The sequence below is a fragment of the Vigna unguiculata genome, chromosome 3, assembly GCF_004118075.2.
Source record: "Vigna unguiculata cultivar IT97K-499-35 chromosome 3, ASM411807v1, whole genome shotgun sequence".
NCBI lineage: Eukaryota > Viridiplantae > Streptophyta > Magnoliopsida > Fabales > Fabaceae > Vigna > Vigna unguiculata.
In genome coordinates, this window is record NC_040281.1 from 31,441,903 (window position 1) to 31,462,157 (window position 20,255).

The following is a 20,255-nucleotide window of genomic DNA, read 5'->3' on the forward strand; positions in this document are numbered from 1 at the left end:
GTGGTGTGCGAAGGGCAGCCTTACTGAAGCGGTCAATGAAAGCCCGGAGCGTCTCGTCTTGTTCCTGTCTGACGCCAAGAAGGGAGATGGTTGTAGTTTGTTGTGGGCGGTTGCCGGCGAAGTGAGTGGTAAACATGTGGGAGAGGGTGTCGAAGTAGTCGATGGAGTATGGCAGAAGGGTGGTAAACCATTCGAGGGTAGGGCCTTTAAGGGTGGTAGGGAAGGCCTTGCAGAAAATGGCATCATGAGAAGTGTAGAGGGCGACGTGGGTGATATAGACCTTGAGGTGCTCGTCCGAGTGGATCTCACTTGTATAGCGCTCCAGAGTGAAAGGTTCCCACAGGGTAGGGAGAGGGGTGTTAGCGATGAAGTCCGTAAAAGGATGACGGCGTCTGGGTTGTGTGGATAGGAGCGGGTGAGGGGGGATGGGATGGTGAACGAGGGTGGGAAAAGTGGAAGTAAAGTTATGAGGGGGGATATGGGTGGTAGGGAAGGTGGGAGGCATGTTGTAGGGTGGGATGTGGGTGCTAGGTAGGGAGGAAGGTATGTTGTGAGGTGGGATGTGGGTAGTGGGAAGGGTGGCGGCGGGGGTAGGAGTCGCAGTGTTTCCTAGAAGAGTGGGATGGAAGTGTGTATGATAGGTTCAGAGGATGGGAGTTTGTTGAGTGGTGGTGAAGGTGTATGGGGTAGGATTGTACTCGCTTTCTTCTTTGGTACGCTGGAAAGCTGGGGACCCTACAGCATCGGATGTTTCGTTAGCCTTTCCCTTTTGAGTGGGATCGGCCTCAATCTTTCGCCTTAGCCATGAGTACTCCAGTCGTAGTGCCTCTATCTCATCAGCACTGCGTTTCTTCAAATCAGCCAGTTCATGTTGCATCTTGGCTTGACCATCTAGGATAGCGGCCAACTCCAGAGTGATATTAGCAGGTGCTGCAGGACCTGCTTCAGCTTGCTTGTTAACTTCTGCTCTATTGCGGGTAGAAACCATCTTCGACAGAATGCGGGTTGGTCCGTAAAATGTTATCTCGTGCCCCATGGTGGACGCCAATTATTCCTACGGAGAACAAATAAGATATGGAAGACACAAGTATTACCTTACCTCAACCCGCAATCTCCTCAGCAGGCTTCCTTCCGGCTGCTATATCTCACTTGTGGGTATCTCGGTGTGGACCGGTTTGGACCCGAGAAGGGTTACCTGCGGAAGAGACTCTGGCGCTCAAGTCAGCAAAAGAACTCTCAAAAAGTCAAACCTCGTAATTAAGGGAGTAATGAATGCGTACCTTTAATTGCTGGGGTGCATACATATTTATAGATTATTAATTATGTCTGGCCATGTCATGGGTCGGGCCTCTGTTTGGGCCTTAGGTGGGCCTGGGCCTTGGTCCAGGTCACTTAGCACGACAATCGCGGGCCTTATGGGTTTTGCTGGTAACGTTATGCTAAGTTCTCGTTTAGTTTCTACCGGTTTATGCCCACTACTTCTTTAGTGACCTAGACGGGCTGCTCTTATAGCGATTTAGGCTGGTTACTTTCATTTGCTTGGCATATGTATGGTGATTATTTCTGTCCTTAGCAGCTATGTGGATGGATCTTATAGCTATAGTCGGACTAAGCCGCCTAGGTGTAGGACAAAAACTAAAGCCCATTAATTGGTTAAGCCAAAACACCATTTGGTCAGCCAAATTTTCAAAGCATTGGGCTCTTATTTAAATAAAAGAAACTACATCAACGTGGCGCATTAGTCATCCCCCATTTGGCCCATATGCAATTCACATCATACCCTCCTTCTTCGAGGAGATTCGTCCCGAATCTTAAGACACTAGTTTTAATATAAGTTTATTATGATCTTGTGAAAGACTTTATTTTTCCACAACTTGAAACTAATTCTCTTCCTCAAGGATCAAATTCAACTTGATATTTGTTACTTTCCAATGGTTGCAATTCGTGGACCACTTTTCTTGCCAACACTACCCCACCTTGATATGTAACAATAAATAATTCCATGCGTTGTGTTTAACGAATTTGCTTCTCATCAGCAAACCAAATGCATAATAAAGCATTATGAACAAGCTTCCTTTTCAAACATGGAAGTTGGTGTGGTTCATTCACATGTTTATCCTTTTGTTCCTGTAAAATGACATCACAAACTGTAGAAGAAAAAACATTGACGATAAACTTTCCGTCATATTTTTCTTTACTTCCATTTCTTTTTCTTCATATTCCCTTCCTTCTGCAGTTTTTATTGCTTCTTTTTCTAGTCTTTTTTTTTTCTATTTTCTCCTTCAACCTATGTTGATCCTTATTGACTTGTCTTGTTGTCATAAATTTCAACTTCATTTTATGTCCCTCATGTTAGTTTTGAAATGGAAAATTTTAGCCAAGAAGGGAGGGTGTTGAATTGGCTTTATAAAATTTTTTCGAAAGCTTAAACCTCTTTTCAATTGAATTTAATGGATTGGATAGTTTGGATGTAAATACAGCAGACTAGTACACTTTCAGTTGATTAAAATATAAAACAACAGACTAATTTTTTTATGCTATGAAACAATCAATTAAAATGACAAATCAGTATGCAGACTAAGTAGATACTGAAGAATTATGCAGAATGCAGAATTTGCGAATTCAACTCAAACAACAATCTTTTACATACAAGACTAGTTCCAATCAGTATTTATAATAAGTATAAAGACTCAGATTACAAAAAGAATGCATTAAATCATACCAAAGATCAAATTGCTTTGTTTTATTGAGTTTTTAAAGAGTTCCAAAGAGACTGAGATAAGGAAAGAAGAATGCATAGCTGTTTTTATATTGGTTCACTCAATCACAGAGCTACATCCAGTTTACCAAGACAACCTAAGCCTAGTTTCCACTATATTCAAAAGTTTTACAAATCAAACACCAAGATTAAACTTTTGAACAACAAAACTCACAAGATTTTTTACTCACACAAAAATCTAGACACACACCCTACAAGAATCACACTTGCAAACCTAAAATCGCATCAGGCAAACCAACTAGAGGCACAAGAACATCCAAACCTGATGGTGGTTGTTCTTAGCCTACCATACATGTGTTCTTCAAGCTACTCAAAGCGAAAATGCCTCCAAGATCAACCAAGATCAACCAAGATCTTCAAAACACAAATTCCAGCTGTGTATTACAGAGAGAGAGAGTTTCCCAAAGATGAATGACAAAGTTTCGTTCTCCAACACTCAGATTCGAACCTCTGCTCGCGAAAACACAGCTTATATAGTATGGTTTAAGTGAAAACAATCGATTGAATTTTCTGTACAGTCAGCTGATTTCACCTCACTTAAGTGAAATCAGTAGATTGAAAAATAATTCAATTGACTGAATGCATTCATACTAGAAACTATATACAACAAGCCTTTTAACTTGTTAAAACCATTTTAACAGATTAAAAGAGATACACTAAGGCACACAAGACATCTAACTTATGTCATATAGCCTATCAACAATGTATAACACTAACACATTACATGTAACATGTTATTTACAGATTTAACACACTAAAACATAATCTTCAAATGGATCTTCATCAATCTTCATCAAACACCTATGATCTTCATGCACATGGCTTTATCAATTCTTTGCTTCAAGCTTGCTTGTGCCAACAATCTCCCCCTGAATTGATGAAGCCAACATCCTCGAGTTGAATTGATGAGCTAAGATCCAGAGAGAAACCTGAAAAACCTTTTGCATACAAGATACCAATATTCCAAACATACAACCAAGCAAAAACACACAACATACATACATATTACATATGCATATGCTCCCCCTATCATTAATAACATGATTTAACTTCAGATTCTAGATTAATTTTATAGTATATATGGTTCCAGCATATTTATTTCAGATCTTCCAATCTTAACACACTTTTGCTCATTTTAACTCATTTTTCTCCCCCTTTGGATTCATCAAATGAAAGTAAATGCATAGATCAATTTGGAAAGATGAAAATTTTTTATTAAAGTAGTAACATAAGAGTGTATCAGGGCCGCTAATATGCAATACAAACAGATCATAACAGAAACATAAATATAAATACTTCATGAAGCTAAAAACTTATATAAACAATCGACTGAAATGAGAAATTAGCCAATTAAAATACTGGAACAGACAACAGACACACAAAATGCAGCACGAAAATGCAATGCATGACCTATGAGCCATCCCCTTCACTCATTCCTAGGGTTGTTATAACACCCCAATTTTGGGATGTCACAGATAGTTAGAAAATGAACGCATTTGACGAAAAAGGATTATCATTGAAAATATAAAGATAAAAAAAACTTTTAATTTAATTTAAATTACATAATTCCAAACGTCACTTTGTCAAAAACTTCCAATAACGTTTGCAGATAAAAGAAAATTACACAATTTTTAGTATCTGATTTTAAACAACTAAATATACTATAAAAACTCCCGAGTCCACCCCAGCCTCTTGTCAATCTACTCCATGCCAAGATTATCTGCAATATCATCTGCTCCCGTATAACACACACGTTATACGATCATCGCACATACAACCAACACACAAACAAACATATAGGAGTAAGCTAACCATAAACAATGATATTTATAAAAGAAATTTGTAAGTAAAACATGTCCAATAATACTCAACGGTGCATTCAAGTAACACTTAAGCATTATGATCACAATCAATCCTTGGTTTGAACACACAAACACCATAATCCAAACAATCATACCAAACCAAACATAGCATCACTTTCATCTAAAATCTTTAAACATGGTGATCATAATTAAGCTTTGGTTTTTCGCGTCCTCTCACCCCACAACAACATCTAGTTTCCTAGAACAGATAGTTCGATGTGTCCCACTTAACACAACTAGACAATCACCCTTATCCCTCAAGGAATTATGAGTAAAAACGTCGATGCATCGCACATCGGGCACTATACTTGCAACGAGCCAAAATAAGGTGAAACATCTTTCCCCTCCCCACTTCTTCACACAGGCGAGAGGGTACAACACTCGAACCAATCCTCTACCACTGCTTCACATAGGCGAAGAGGACCCTTTTCCACTACTTCACATAGGCGAATAAGTCTTCACTAGGTTCATAGGTATGGAAAACCTCACACAATACTTAAGTCCACCAAGATTCTTCAAGCAAGGCAAAACACTCCCAACACTCAACACATGAGAATTTCATATTGCCAACAACATATACACCATCACATCATACTTGAAAAATAAAGTCTCATAACCAAACCAAATTCATATATCACTCGTGTATTTAATACACACAAAATATTTAATAAAATGCATGGAAAAGAAAAGAAAATAAATTACAACTCAACCAACACCCAAACATTTTAAAGAACACAACAAAGATATAACTTATCATGCATCCAAGTTCCAACCCGTTGCCCCCCAATTTCCTTTACTCATGAATAAAACTAAAAAAATAAACAAGAGAAAGACTAATGATTTTTCATTCTTTATTCACGTGAAACTAAGAAAAAGGAGAGAAAAAAACGGCCTTTTTGTTTTTTTGGGTCCTTTTGACGATTTATTTGTAAAATTGGGTCCTTTGAATTTTTTTTTTTGAAATAGGGATAAGTCGTCGTGGGGGAAGACGACATTAAAGGTGAAGTCACTCTCCTCAAAACCGATTTCATTTTTTATTTTATTCAAAAACAAAGTCGTCAGGCACTTGCACGGTATGTGAAAATCTGAGGTTGAAGTCGTGCTCGCAGCTGACGACTTCACTTTCCGCTGACGAGTCCTCCATCATCAAACAACACTTCTCCAACACGTTGCTAGAGGGAGTATGGCGCGAGTCCTTCATCAACAGCTCCCAGTAGTGCCCCGGGATTGACTTCGTGTCCGTGAAGCTGGTGTACTCCACCACGCTCGTGTTGAACTCCTTCAACAGCACCGAGGCGTTATCCACGACGTTCTCCACGGTGTTCTGTAGCTCCGACTCGTCTGTTTTGTTGAAGTCAATACTCAGAAGCACGTTCTTAATCCTTATGAAGCGGAACTGTGGAGCACTTAGCCCACAGGGTAGCGGCACAGTCCAAAAAGTGAAGTCGTCAGCTATCACGAAGACTTCAGTCTAGAAACCGTTTAATTGTTTGACGATTTTATTTTTTAAAATGAAAAAATGAAACCGGCTTTGGGGAGGACGACACAACGACATACCCCTATTTTACAAAAAAAAAAATTCAAACGACCCAATTTTGCAAATAACTGGTAAGAAGGACCAAGAAAAACAAAAAAAGCCGAAAAAAGCAAATTTATATCACACCACCACTTGCTACAGTACGAATGCCAATTAAAGGAACATGTGAGATACATTAGTTTGCATGTGGCGTAAAAGAAAAGAATGAATTTGCTCATTAATAAAAGGCAACAAAAAAGTCCCATCAACAAGGAATACCACCCCATCCAAAAGTGGCATGAATTGTTTAGTGGAAAAACACAAAAACCATTACGTGGGCTCTATCATCTCATGCATTCACGTGTGGTCTTAATAGAAAGAGAAAGGAAGAGGAAAACTTTAAGAGAAGGAGAGAGACGGCTGAACACGTGAAACAGAAAAACTGATGCCTTTATGGGCATTTAATGGAAGGAAAATGTTACAGTTACTACCCAATTTGACTACCGAATTGACTACCTTACGTGGAATTAAATTTTTCATTTTTTTTAATTGGAACAAGTGGAGTGGCACGTGGGTGAAGAAATCTGAACTTAAGTTCCCCTTTCACGTGTTGTCGTCCACTAACGGGCATTTTGTGAAATTGAAAAAAGAGGGAAAAAGTTTCACTTCGCAGACATTTGGAGAAACTTCATGGGTTCCATACCAACACTTTTGTTCTCCACCGCTCCATCGCACCTCTGAACTGCCACACCCCTTCGAAGTCCACAGCGCAGGCACGAAGTCCACCGTCCATTTTGAAAATCCACCACCATGACGAAGTCCGCCGTCCTTGCGAAGACCATCGTGCCTGCGAAGTACCCCGTCCCTGCGAGGTCTCCCGTCCATGCGCAGTCCACCGTTTTGGTGGTCTCCTTCGAAAATCCACCGCCCCTAAACACGAAAAGGTAACTTCTTTGTGCTGTTGTGTGTATGGTAAGTGTTTAGGGTTTTCCAGTGAAAGGGGTTTTTTAACATCACAATGTTCTCCATTTGCAGGGTATTCTTCCATTTGGTTCAAGGTATGATTTTTTTGATTTCCCCAAATCATTGACGTTGTGGTTGTATCGTTTTGGTGTGGCCTCGAAAAATGTATGTCTAATAATTGTGGATTTGATAAAAAAATGTCTCTCTAATATCACTGTTTACTTACTTTTTTAAGATTTTCATGATAATCATTGTGTTGAATGTACGTTTTGATTGGTAGTGTGTTATTTAATTGTAATACTGACGGGATGATTTCTTATGAATTTGTGGTGACTGCATTTGTGTTTTCAGGTCAAAATTATGAGTCAAGTTAGTGAAGGAAGCGATTTTAGTGTTGACCGGAAGGTATGATATTTTTTTAACTCATTTTGTTTTGAATGTGTGTTTGATTAAAATTGCTATAACTACTTTTTTTTTGTGTTGATCCAGATTTGTTTTAGGCATTCATGCCGAACCAAATTTATTGGTAGTTTGAATAAGAAGTTAACAAACGATCAAAAGTCATTTATTGAGGCAACACCATTTGCATGGTTGGTTGAGTTGAAAGAGTCTGTGAAGATATCTAGGAATCTGTTGAGTCTGTTAATTAGTCGGTGGGTTGAAAGGATGGGGGGGTTTGACATGGGTACAAAAGTTGTTTTTAGCTTATTAGACGTATGTGTTGGTCTTGGTTTGAGGGTAGTTGGGCAGAACATTGATTTAACCTGAGAAGGCTTAGATAGTCATTGCAAGAAGTTATTTGGACCTAAAAAAGTTGTTGATGTTGAAATGGTATATGACTACCTATTAAAACATAGTAAACATCTAGAAGTTAATGATTTTTGTAAGCTTTATCTTTTGTTAGGAATTTCTGAGTTTTTGTTAGCCAATCGTAGTGGCAGAGTATTTTCTATTTTCTTCAACATTGTTGATGACGTTTGTAGTATTGGGAAATATAATTGGGGTGGTGTGGTGTATGAGTATTTGGTTGGAAGCATTTGTGAAGCTAAAATGTTGATGAGAGACAAACCAGGTTCAAAAAACTTCCATGTTATGGGATGTGCTTACTTGTTACAGGTACCGTATCTTTAATTTGGTTGATTTTCCATTTCATTAGATAAAAGTAAGTGGTGAAGAGTTGTGACTAATTTTCCTTTAAAATGTTCTAGTTATGGTCGTTCGACCATTTTCTGATGTCCAACTCAAAGGAACGGCGTCCAACTACCAAGTTCCCTAGAATCTTGCATTGGATGGAAGTGAAAGTAGGGGACTATGTAATTAAAAGGAGTGTGCATAGAAACATGGTAGGCTGTTTGACATGATTGATCTTAAGCTTTTCTTAATTATGTGATTAGTACTTGTTGAGAGTTTTTTTGAATTTCTTGCAGGTTGTTTCAGATGTTGCTGCCTCTACAGAAGAGCTCAACAATACCTTTGTGAAAGAAGGTTTTGAGGAATTTAGACGTGGAAGTAAGGGTGGCAGAAAAGATGAGTTAATGGAAGTTGTTGAACGTCAAGAACAAATGTCGGATGAAATTCAAAAAGAAGTTTTTGAGTTGAAAGCAAATATGAGTGACAGGAAGAAGCAAGGCCATGATGAGGTTGAAGATAATTATTATCAATGGGATGAATCTAGTGTTGCTGACATAGGTGAAGAAAAATTCAGTGAGATTGCTGAACATAAATCTGGGGATATTGATGAAGGTAATTTTGTTGAGGCATCGACGGATCAACTTGGCAAAGAAGAAGATGGTGTACATCATGATGGCAAGGAAATACAACAAAGCAATATGTATGTAAGACGCAGGGATGGTCCAAGGAAGCGTTTCAAGAGTATTGCAATAAGAACTCCGTTTGTAACGTATAGCAGGAGGAAACGCAGTCAATAGTTGATTTAGATGAATGTTGTTTTGTGTTATTAAGAGTTCAGCTTGGATTATGTTAATTTGACATTTACATATGGTAATTGTGAAACAATTGTATTTCATACAACTTTGTTGAAATTCTTAGTGAAGTCTTGTTACTGATATTCAATTGTTTTGTTTAGGATACATATTTTGGTTTGTTAAATAATATTGAAGTGAATACAGCATATTGTATTTTATAATTTTTTGCAATGGAACCCAAACAGTAGACCTCACTTCATAATTTTGTGCAAAATGTTATAGCCAAGTCACCTGATAATACATCAGGGGTCAACAGATTATTCAGTCAATGTTAGGATGTGTGTGCTGAAGCACTTGTGGGCTAATTATTTTTTACCTTTTTGTACTAGGAGTGTATATACCTACTCTAATTGTGATTGAGGTATTCCCTTACATCCTTAAGGTATCAGTTGTGGACATCCTTACAACATAGCAGGGGTGAATAAGTTGTGCAAAAAGTTCAGAGAAGGTCACAAGTTATCAATTGTGTGGTCACCAGATATTTCTTACAGACCTAATTTATGTGTGGTGAATTATGTGGACCAATCATGTGGCACCGATATTTATTAGGTTCAACATCCCTTACACACATGCTTTGATGGTCATTCTTGTCACCGTAAGTGGGGAAAAATTTTGCTGCCCCTACAACAGACCCCAATTCATTGTTTGGTACAAAATGTTGTGGGCAGGTCACCAGATAAAACATCAGGGGTCAACAGATAATTCAGTCGGAGTGTGCAGAAATATCATATGCAGTTCGATTTTATCAGAGAAGGTTGCTTAGGTGAATAAAGAGGTATGCATAATAACAACAATAATAGACAGTTACTACATTTCTTTAACCAAATATTGTTTGATAGTTCAAAGTACAAACAACAACATTCAATGCTTAATCAAAATTTAAATAGCATGGAAATAAAATACATCAAATAGTTTTGAGCTAACTAAGTGAAATATTATCCAAGGCAGATGATTCATCCTTAGAGGTCTCCCCCAGTTCATAAGAAGGACTTTGAGTTGAGGGAGGAACCATCTTCTGTAGTATTTCGTCCACATTGGCCGACACAGGTGGTGGGTTGTTGGTGTCGATATTTGCCTCGACATTATGATCCATATTTATGTTTTGATTTACGTTTAAATCAGATTGCACATTTGTCTCCATATTTTGATCGACAGTTTTTTTCGGAACATAGTTAAGTCGCACTACAGGCAAAGAATCCTTTACTTCTTCTTCAGTTGGAGGGCTAATGTCATATTTGAAAACCTATTAAACAGAAAAATGAGAAAAGTGTATCAAATTCAACCATCTGTACAAGTGAAGAAAAAATTAAATTATGTGTTGTTATTTTATTTGCCTTGACAATGTTCCTTAGAGTGATATTTAGGTATTGAATCCGTCGAGGATGCTTGAAGACGACAACCTACACATTCAATATGCATGCACTTTTAGCAAGAGTAGTTTACGATGATGACAAATAATATTTAAAAAAATGAGTGCCCTGTTTTTATACTTCTTTCAATAGCAGAACATATCCAACAACAACATCTGAACCAAATTCATCATCCTTAAGCACTTTATTGTGGATGCTAGCTTTCGCGATATCAGATTGGTCCTAATATAGTCATGTTCAACATAAGTGATATATCATAAAGAATGAGTACATCACAATCGCTTAAAACAAACTAACCTTCATAGTGATAAGCATGTCACCAAGCCCGTTTGGCTTACATTCTTTGACTACACAAGCCATAAAGGGCATTCTTTCCAATGATTTCCTTTGCGACAATGGAGTTATATTTTTAATGTCTCCATTCTGAACCAGAGCTACAGGATAAATGATGAAATCAGTCATTAAAGTAATATCATGGAGATATATTTTGAGAACTAATTTAGTAGTACGACAAGACGCTAACCATGGTGTTTGATGAACTGCTCTGCCCACTTCCAAGCATTTGAGTAAAAATCACGTGCATGACTCGCAGCAGCCATTTTGTTCATAAACTCTTGTGTATTGTGTGCTTCATCTAACTGCCTGTTAAGGATAACAGCCTGGGCGTTTCCAACTGGTCCAGGGATGAAAGTTGTGGCTGAGTTCGACCTTTCTAGAAATTCTTTGAGAACCTCGTCATCTACCGCCAAGGCCTCCCACGGATCCATTATTGAAACAAGATGGACTTCCCTTTAGAAGTGGGTTGAGAAAACTGTGAAGTAAACCTTCCCAATACGAGATGTACTTACGAAGTTGAGAGATACTTAGCCAGGTCATCTTACTGTTATATATGGACAAATATAATGCAGAATTACAACTTTGCCCTTCACTTGCTTTTTGAACACGCCAGACTTAATGCATACCATTCAAGTTGTTCTGTTTTATTGCATTAGACGCGTCCCTCCACCCACCACCCTAAAATTATTTACGCAACATTAAATGGGTTTTATTGCATTGCATTGAACCACCGTCTTAGAAATTAGGGTTTCATTGAAGCAAAATAATAACATAGAAATGAGCAATAAATGTTGAAGGACTACTTCCCAACTGCTCAAACAAGTTTACTGCAAACCATCAAATAATGTAAGTGTTTCGTTTCGATTTATTTATTTCACATGCCATTTCGTACGAAACCTTATTTAATGAACACTAAACCACTGATGCGAGGGTTTTTGTATAAATTTTCTTCAATGGATGTCTCATGAAAGAACTTTTCCACACTTATGAAAAAACTATTAATGCTCATCGTTATAAAGATCAAATTTTTATGTTGAAAAGGAAGGAATCCTTTGAATATATTAACTTTTAAGCAACTTGTATGGTCATGTGTTATATGATAACTTACATACATGGGCTTTCATCATGATATTCGATTTTTTGAATAACAGATGGAGGACGATGAACAAAACAATGTTATGGGTTTGGAGGACCTAACTTTATTACACATAGAGGGGGTACAGGAAGTGTGACTCAAGAGCACTACAGTGATGACTACCATCATTCAAAGCACTTTGATGAAGTTCTGTGTCCATATGTTGGGATGATTTTCGAAAGTGCTAATGAAGTGAAGAATTATTACAGAGAGTACGCAATTAAATCAGGTTTTGGAATTAGAATAAGAACATCTAAAAAGGACGTTGACAACCAAATGTGTTACTTAAAGTTAGTTTGCTCCCGTGAGGGGAAGTGTGTGTCTTCCATTCCACCTGAAATGAAGACTCTTCCAACACAAAGAAAGCAATGTCCAGCACGCATGACAGCAGTTCGAAAGCAAGATATGTGGATGATTAGTAGTGTGGTAGATGAACATAACCATGACGTTAGTCCAACAAAATCCAGGCTTATTCGTGGGAATAGAAAGCTGAATATGCAAGTCAAAAGGACCCTTGACCTAAATGACCAAGCCGGTGTTCGCATTAATAATTTACAATTTGTGGAACGAGACGCTAGAAACTACATTGGTAAGCAAAGACGTGCATTAGGGAAGGAAGGTGACGGACAAGCTTTATTAAACCACTTTTCAGCTATGAGGGAATTGAACAAAGATTTCTTTTTTGAAATTGATATGGATCCAGATAATCGCATTAGCAACGTATTTTGGGCTGATGCTAGTAGTAGGCCTGCCTTTATGGAGTTTGGGGATGTTGTATCATTTGATACAACGTACTTAACCAATTAGTACGACATGCCATTTGCACCATTTGTTGGGGTTAATCACCATGGTCATTCAATCTTACTAGGTTGTGGACTTCTATCTGCAGAAGACAGTAGTACATTTGTGTGGCTATTTCGATGTTGGTTGCGATGCATGGGAAATAAATCCCCTGAAGGCATTATCACTGATCAGTGCAAGGCTATGCAAAATGCAATCCAAATGGTCTTCCCCAACACACGACATCGTTGGTGCCTTTGGCACATAATGAAGAAACTTCTCGAAAAATTGATTGGTTATACAAACTACAAGGAAATCAAGCATACCATGAAGTAATTGGTGTATGAATCATCTACTGCAGAGGATTTTGAGAGTGGATGGAATAATTTCATTGAACTGTATGACCTACAACTAAATGAATGGTTGCACACCCTATTTGAAGAAAGGCATCGATGGGTGCCATGTTATTTGAAATGTGATTTTTGGGCTGGCATGTCGATAACACAAAGAAGTGAGGGGATGAACGTCTTCTTTGATGGGTTCATTAACTCTACAACCACACTCCAACAATTTGTGGTTCAATATGACAACGCCCTTCGTTCCAAGGCAGAGAAGGAGTACGAGGCGGACTTCAGTTCTCTTAATACTACCATTCCTTGTGGATCTCAATCATTTATCGAGAGGCAATTTCAGGAGGAATACACTCATGCAAAATTTAGGGAAGTGCAAAACAAATTTCGGTGCAAAATGAACTATAACGTGAAAAATGTTGCATTTGATGGGATTAGGACAAAATATTTTGTCAAAGAAGCTTTGATATGGAAAGGCGAAAGTGCAGACAAGATGCATGAAGTTTTATTTGATCCTTCAACAAAAGACATTGAATGCTCTTGTCGACTATTTGAGTTTAGAGGTATTCTTTGTCGACACAGCCTAATGGTCCTTGCACAAGAAGATGTTAGATGTGTTTCACAAAAGTATATTCTTGGTCGGTGGAGCAAACGGATACGTAGAAGGCATACTTTGATACGAGCATCATACAACACTAAGAAAGACGAACCAAATGTTAAGAGGTATGACTTTTTGTGTAAGAAATTTTATGACATTGCTGAGGTTACATGTGAAAGTCAAAGTGGAACAGACTTCCTTGTTGACCAACTGGAGTCGTTGTCAAAAAATGCATCCATAAGAGATGCGGGAGCAACTTCATTAGGGGCTCAAAAAGACATGTCTTCTACACCTAATACTGCGGTTGAACACAACAACATACTAAGCCCAGCCCATGTGAAAAGAAAGGGTCGACCACGAGGATTAAGGATGCAATCAACCGTTGAAAAGATTGGCAAAAAAAAAATATGTAAGGCTGCAAGGAACAAAGCATGCAGAGATGGAATCTCAGTCCATCACGGTGACCTTGGGACTTCTACTAAACAATCTACTGGTGCAGAAATGCATGGAAGAGATATAAACAACATGGTAAGTTTTATTGTAATAAGTAGGTTTGCTGAGTTATACAAAGTCATTAATTATTTTAAATTATGCAATTGCCATGTTTGTGATTTGCAGTGCACAGGCTTTGTATCCTCGTTGACATCAGTAGAAAGCACACAACTTTGTCATGAAAGTCAACACATTTTTAGGTGAGATTCAGATCTGAGATCTTTAATTAAAAATACACTTCATCACTTCTACCTATTATGACAGTAAGTTTTATGTTACGTGCAGGAACTAGTTTGCAAAGAAAATCTACTTTTGGATTGGTTGACCTAATCAACATGGCATAACCAAACACCTTTTGATTTTGGATTATGTGTTTGTGAATGACATGTTTAGTTATGGACATAATTATTTTGCTTTCAATTTCAATGTGGGTGACCTTTACTGCAGTGTATCCTTGTACAAAAATATTGTCATGGGTCACCACTTATTTTGTCAAGACTCATCACATTTCGCCAATGCTGACAAATGTTATTAAAAACGTTTACCCTACAATTATTTTGATGGATGTATTTTATTGCATTTAAAATGCATGTGGAAGGAATGGTAGTTTTCGAGTGGATATATGGGGATTTTTATTCATCTGGCTTGCACAACAGACAAATTTTTATTCTAATGATTTCAGTTCAGGTTTTAAATACCCAATTTTAAAAGCATATTGAATTAACAGCACTTCCTATGAAGGAGTTGATTTATGACATTGCATATCTGATTCAAAATGATATAACTTCAATTTACTTAAAATGAGCACGTCGAATTCAGTGTATAGTTGGTTTCATTTATTTGGTTAACTAAATTATTTATCTCTTTGGTGAGAACTTTCTTTTAAACAAAACAACAAATTAATTTTTACTCCATCACTTAAGTAAGTTAAAGGTCATGTCAGTTTAATCATTGCACATGAAATAAATCATTCAATTCAGAACAAGAGTGCAAACTACCTTATTAAATGAACATCTTGTCATTTTAATCATTGTAAATGAAACGAACATTGTTTTCAATTCTGGACACACTATATTATTTATCAAACAACCCAATATTGACATAGAAAGTTGCACTTCCATTTCACATGGCCACAAAATTACATTAATAATTGTTGTCAAATACATTTATAAATTTTGATGTCAATATTTAAAACCATAATCAATCTACAAAATATTCAAAGGACCACTGCACAAAATATTCATAGTACTAATTCCTAAGGTATGGTTGAAATCTTTGAAGAACAGTCTCTCTATGCAAATTTTCTGGGTCAAGCAACCATTCACAAATGTAATATTGTCTCAAATGTTGCAGCTCCTCCTGTAATTAACAAAATAATCAGAAAATTCCTATTTAAATACCTTAATTTAAGGAAATGAAATTTGAAGGCAACCACTAGGTTTTCGTACTTACACAAGAGTATGAAGGCATGTTCTTTCCATCAAATCTTTTAAGTCCATCCCACATCTAAATATACTTTAAGACCAAAATGCCACAGTTATGCCTGGAATCACCAAAAATTAAATGTAATCAAATATACACAAATTTTTACAATGTCGTTGCCAATATAGAACATCGACGTCCATACAAATTTGGTTGATGAGGAAGGTCGTCAATGACTAGTTCAAATGTTGGTTTCATTTGGTTCTTGTCATTCATTAGAAGCCAAAAAAGGTTCTCCACATTCTGCATCTAAAAAGACAAATATGTTACAATTCAATTGTGCAAATTAAGTGACCAAACAAACTTACAATTATCCAAATGTTATAACATACTTACAACATGATATCTATTTGTTTTTTGCGACGACAATTGTGGGGAAGAGAATCCAATATAATAAACTTCTTGCTGTGAAATTGGATAGCATAACACCACCAGTGTCCATCATAAACCACTGGTGCAAATAACTAAATGGAACAACCATTAATTAAAAAATAAATTCAATTTTTTAAATTCATTACTTTATCACATGACATTGGATACTAACCAGATCAGCTCTTAAAATTTCTTGAATAGAACACAAATCAAGCGGAAGGTAATGCCTATAGTCGTCCACACGCCAGACACGTCTATTAATCTTTCTCTTGTTACAGTCGATGATCACCGCATTCTGCAGCACAAAAAAATATTTAAATTATTTCAACTATGTAAATCACAAATATTAAAAACATATACTTACTGTATACAAAGGGCTGAAAATAACTCTATTTACTCTCTCAGTCTCACTTTTCTCTTTGTACATGAAGTAACTTGCAGCAAACAAAACAGACTGCACATACACAATTAATCATCATTATATTCCATTGATTTCAAAAATTACATAAATCTGTAAAAAATTTAAGTGGCAGAGAATACCATGTTATCAATCCAACCCCGAGGACAAAAGCCATGGCACTCATTGCTTCTTAATAATTGCCCTTTCACTTCAGCGTAAACAATGCTAACAAGTGAATTTAAACAACTCAGAATACATTCTATTCAATTTAACTATATTTGTATAAAGTAACTGAATTCCATACCTACAACTACCATGAGCGGTCACATCCTTGTACAATTTACCCATATCAATCCTTGATTGGTCACACTCTTTTTGCGGTGAAGGGGAAACCTCAGCTTTGTTACACTCTTCCTGCTGTTGTGGAGAACCATGAATTGAATTCAAAACATTAGCTTCAGCAACACAATCCTGAGGTCCAGACTTCTTCTGCTCAAATGGAGGACAATGATCTTCATTTAACACATTTGCTTCACTATCACAAGTGTCAGCTGCAGTCCTTCCAAGGTATTCAGAACGCATCTTTTTCAATTCTGCCTTCATCTCCTTAATTAGCATTTCATGCTTTTGTATTTTCTCTTCCAATTCCACTTCAGCTTTAGAACGACCACGAAATTCGTTGTCGTCGTCTTTTGCAGTGCCTTCATGCAAAACACTAAGTGCAGTTTGAACAATTGGGTTGTTATTGTCTTCATCACTTAGAGACCAATCAAAAACAACCTACACAAAAATTACTATATTGTCAAAAAATTTAAACAAAAAAAAAATAGAATTACATAACACTAAGTTAAAAAATCTCAATTTTGTATACCTTAGTCTTTTCAAAAAGGGACTTAATGTTAACTGTCCTAATCTTAACCAATGGCCAGTGCAAAATTCTTGGGAATTGATTTTCAGTTTGTACATCTTCTAACCCAAGTCGACGGGCAGCCCAAATCTATATAAATGAATAATCAATTAATATATCAAAATTCATAACAAAATTACAACACCACTATTGAAATTATTAATTACCTGTATAACTGCAACACAACCGGCTATGTTAAGGCTACTCGAATTTTGGTTTTCTAGTAGAACCTTACGTCCACGATTCATACCACCAATCAAAAAGGTATGAACAGAATCGGCCCAATTAAAGTCACTAAGGTTGTCCAGATTGTCTAAGATTTTGAAAGGCATATTGTTCACGGTCCTAGAAGTCCTAGGAAAATAAAAGACAGAGAAACAAAGTAACAAGTACAACCTACAAACACTTTGTACATCATCATCATCATCACTACTAACATAGTTCTTAATCTTCTTACTTATATCTCGGACCGAAATAGGTTTGTTCTCGAAAAGTGAACCTACTAACCCACTAACTTCACTATCAAATGGAACAGATTTACCAACCATAGTAAGACCTAAGCATATACAAACATCATATATTGATAAGCGAACTAAGTGTGGGCCAACACGAATGAATTCCCCATCTACAACCCACCGATTCAAAACTTCCCTAATCAAAGGGCAATTTATTTCCAACACCTTGTCCAGAGACAAACACCATCTAAATGGTGTTCCTTCAATCCGCTTACGGTGGGTTGCTTTGAGTACATTGTTTACTTCAACAATGTATTTCGTATCACAACGATGCAGGATCCTCACCTATAATACATGACAGTACAATTTAGTTAAACAATTAGTAAACATAATTTCATTTAAATGGTCCTAAGGGGTGAAAATTGACCTGGGCATCCTTCTCCATCTTCGTCTTCTTACCCTTATTCCATGAATGCGAAGAAGATTTCACTTCCCTTTTCCCTGCCATATAACTAATTCAACTATTAATCAATTCTAATAACTAAGACTAAAATAGATAAGTAAGCACGAAAAAATGTTACATAATACTTTTAATTATCAATAATATCCATACTACTGAATTCATTCAAGTAAATTCATGGGATCAAAAACTTATAATCTAAAGTGAAAGCCCACAAACATTACAACGGTATACTTATACAACACTAACAATTGAGATTTTGTATCTTCTTTATAAAAGGTACTGCATTATCAATGACTAAATTAGATTAAGTACAAGGTACTTCATTATGAATGAATAAATAATAGTTTTGAACTAGTTCTATTTGGGAGAATTAAAATCAGTATTTTCTTTTTCATTCAAAACTACATATACCAACTGATAGCATAAATATGGATTTCAATTCTCTGATGATTCATGAATTGGTATGATTTCCTATCACTGACAATGGTGTAAGGCTTACAACAACAGAAAATGAGTAAATTACTTGGTAGTCACAGCTCCTACTATTTATTCTATTACAGATTCGTGAACTGCATGAATTATGAAGGTATTAGGATAAGGATGCTAAGTCCAACAGTAAAATACTTCTCAACACAAATGCAGTCACCACAAATTCATAAGAAATCATCCCGTCAATATTACAATTAAATAACACACTACCAATCAAAACCTACATTCAACACAATGATTATCATGAAAATCTTAAAAAAGTAAGTAAACAGTGATATTAGAGAGACATTTTTTATCAAATCCACCATTATTAGACATACATTTTTCGAGGCCACACCAAAACGATACAACCACAACGTCAATGATTTGGGGAAAACAAAAAAATCATACCTTGAACCAAATGGAAGAATACCCTGCAAATGGAGAACACTGTGATGTTAAAAAACCCCTTTCACTGGAAAACCCTAAACACTTACCATACACACAACAACACAAAGAAGTTACCTTTCCGTGTTTAGGGGCGGTGGATTTTCGAAGGAGACCACCAAAACGGTGGACTGCGCACGGATGGGGGACCTCGCAGGGACGGGGTACTTCGCAGGCATGGTGGTCTTCGCAAGGACGGCGGACTTCGTCGTGGTGGTGGATTTTCGAAATGGATGGTGGACTTCGTGCCTGCGCTGTGGACTTCGAAGGGGTGTGGCAGTTCAGAGGTGCGATGGAGCGGTGGAAAACAAAAGTGTTGGTATGGAACCCGTGAAGTTTCTGCAAATGTCTGCGAAGTGAAACTTTTTCCCTCTTTTTTCAATTTCACAAAATGCCCGTTAGTTGACGGCAACATGTGAAAGGGGAACTTAAGTTCAGATTTCTTCACTCACGTGCCACTCCACTTGTTCCAATTAAAAAAAATGAAAAATTTAATTCCACGTAAGATAGTCAATTCGGTAGTCAAATTGGGTAGTAACTGTAACATTTTCCTTAATGGAAAGGGAAGAAAGAGAAAATTTTTAAGAAAAGTAGAATAATGCCCAAACATTCTGAATACAACTTTACGTGAAAAAGAAAATAAGGAAGAAAGAGAAAAGAAAGAGAAATTTTTTAAGAGAAGGGAGCAAAATGAATTTCGTGAACCCATGCACCTCCTGCAACGTGAATGGACTATGTGACTTCAACCACCTTCATAAACGAAAGTGATACAACGTGATACAACGCTAACAACTGCCAAAAGCTAGGGTGTAGATCCCGTCAAAAATAAAGGTTTGTGCCACGAACATAATGCGCGCCAGAACTGCATGCGTTGTACTGCTAAATCATGCCTATCCCCAACATAAACCACCCTATTTTCATGCAACCATTTGGGTTTTCTACAAGGCATTCAACATGAGTAATGGTAAGATGAGGAAGGCTACTAGAATCATGTGAAACTAGATGGATAAGAGAGAATAAAGAAACAAGAACTACCTCTATGATTGCACTGTGAATGAAAAGGAGAATAAATACACGTGCAACTAAGTTTCTAAA

General features: G+C 37.0%; 3 protein-coding genes across 3 annotated transcripts; 1 reads left to right on the forward strand and 2 right to left on the reverse strand.

Moving 5' to 3' along the window:
• Window positions 1-10,024: 10,024 nt before the first annotated feature.
• LOC114175314 lies at window positions 10,025-11,242 on the reverse strand. The gene is made up of 5 exons (XM_028060097.1): window positions 10,999-11,242; window positions 10,773-10,909; window positions 10,596-10,697; window positions 10,440-10,505; window positions 10,025-10,348 (listed from the first exon to the last, which is right to left on the reverse strand). The coding sequence occupies exons 1-5, from the start codon at window positions 11,240-11,242 to the stop codon at window positions 10,025-10,027; spliced, it is 873 nt and encodes a 290-aa protein (XP_027915898.1).
• A 1,517-nt stretch (window positions 11,243-12,759) lies between these two features.
• LOC114175317 (protein FAR1-RELATED SEQUENCE 5-like) lies at window positions 12,760-14,458 on the forward strand. The gene is made up of 4 exons (XM_028060098.1): window positions 12,760-12,973; window positions 13,088-14,202; window positions 14,293-14,366; window positions 14,452-14,458. The coding sequence occupies exons 1-4, from the start codon at window positions 12,760-12,762 to the stop codon at window positions 14,456-14,458; spliced, it is 1,410 nt and encodes a 469-aa protein (XP_027915899.1).
• Window positions 14,459-15,672: 1,214 nt separating this feature from the next.
• On the reverse strand, window positions 15,673-18,290 carry LOC114175318. Its single transcript, XM_028060099.1, has 9 exons — window positions 18,210-18,290; window positions 17,495-18,127; window positions 17,292-17,417; window positions 16,725-17,200; window positions 16,561-16,645; window positions 16,418-16,474; window positions 16,193-16,315; window positions 15,794-15,897; window positions 15,673-15,709 (listed from the first exon to the last, which is right to left on the reverse strand). Exons 1-9 carry the CDS (start codon window positions 18,288-18,290, stop codon window positions 15,673-15,675), a joined length of 1,722 nt encoding a protein of 573 aa, XP_027915900.1.
• Between the last annotated feature and the right edge of the window lie 1,965 nt (window positions 18,291-20,255).

Excerpts from the sequence above, each read along its gene's own strand:
- LOC114175314 (XM_028060097.1), bottom strand. The coding sequence starts at position 11,242 with ATGGATCCGTGGGAGGCCTTGGCGGTAGATGACGAGGTTCTCAAAGAA. Across the intron at positions 10,698-10,772 it reads ACATGCTTATCACTATGAAG|GACCAATCTGATATCGCGAA; the intron begins GTTAGTTTGTTT and ends TGACTATATTAG. Across the intron at positions 10,506-10,595 it reads ATGTTCTGCTATTGAAAGAA|GTTGTCGTCTTCAAGCATCC; the intron begins GTATAAAAACAG and ends TTGAATGTGTAG.
- LOC114175317 (XM_028060098.1), top strand. The coding sequence starts at position 12,760 with ATGCCATTTGCACCATTTGTTGGGGTTAATCACCATGGTCATTCAATC. Across the intron at positions 12,974-13,087 it reads CTTCCCCAACACACGACATC|AGGATTTTGAGAGTGGATGG; the intron begins GTTGGTGCCTTT and ends CATCTACTGCAG. Across the intron at positions 14,203-14,292 it reads GAAGAGATATAAACAACATG|TGCACAGGCTTTGTATCCTC; the intron begins GTAAGTTTTATT and ends TGTGATTTGCAG.
- LOC114175318 (XM_028060099.1), bottom strand. The coding sequence starts at position 18,290 with ATGGCAGGGAAAAGGGAAGTGAAATCTTCTTCGCATTCATGGAATAAG. Across the intron at positions 18,128-18,209 it reads AGATGGAGAAGGATGCCCAG|GTGAGGATCCTGCATCGTTG; the intron begins GTCAATTTTCAC and ends CATGTATTATAG. Across the intron at positions 16,475-16,560 it reads GGGGTTGGATTGATAACATG|TCTGTTTTGTTTGCTGCAAG; the intron begins GTATTCTCTGCC and ends GTGTATGTGCAG.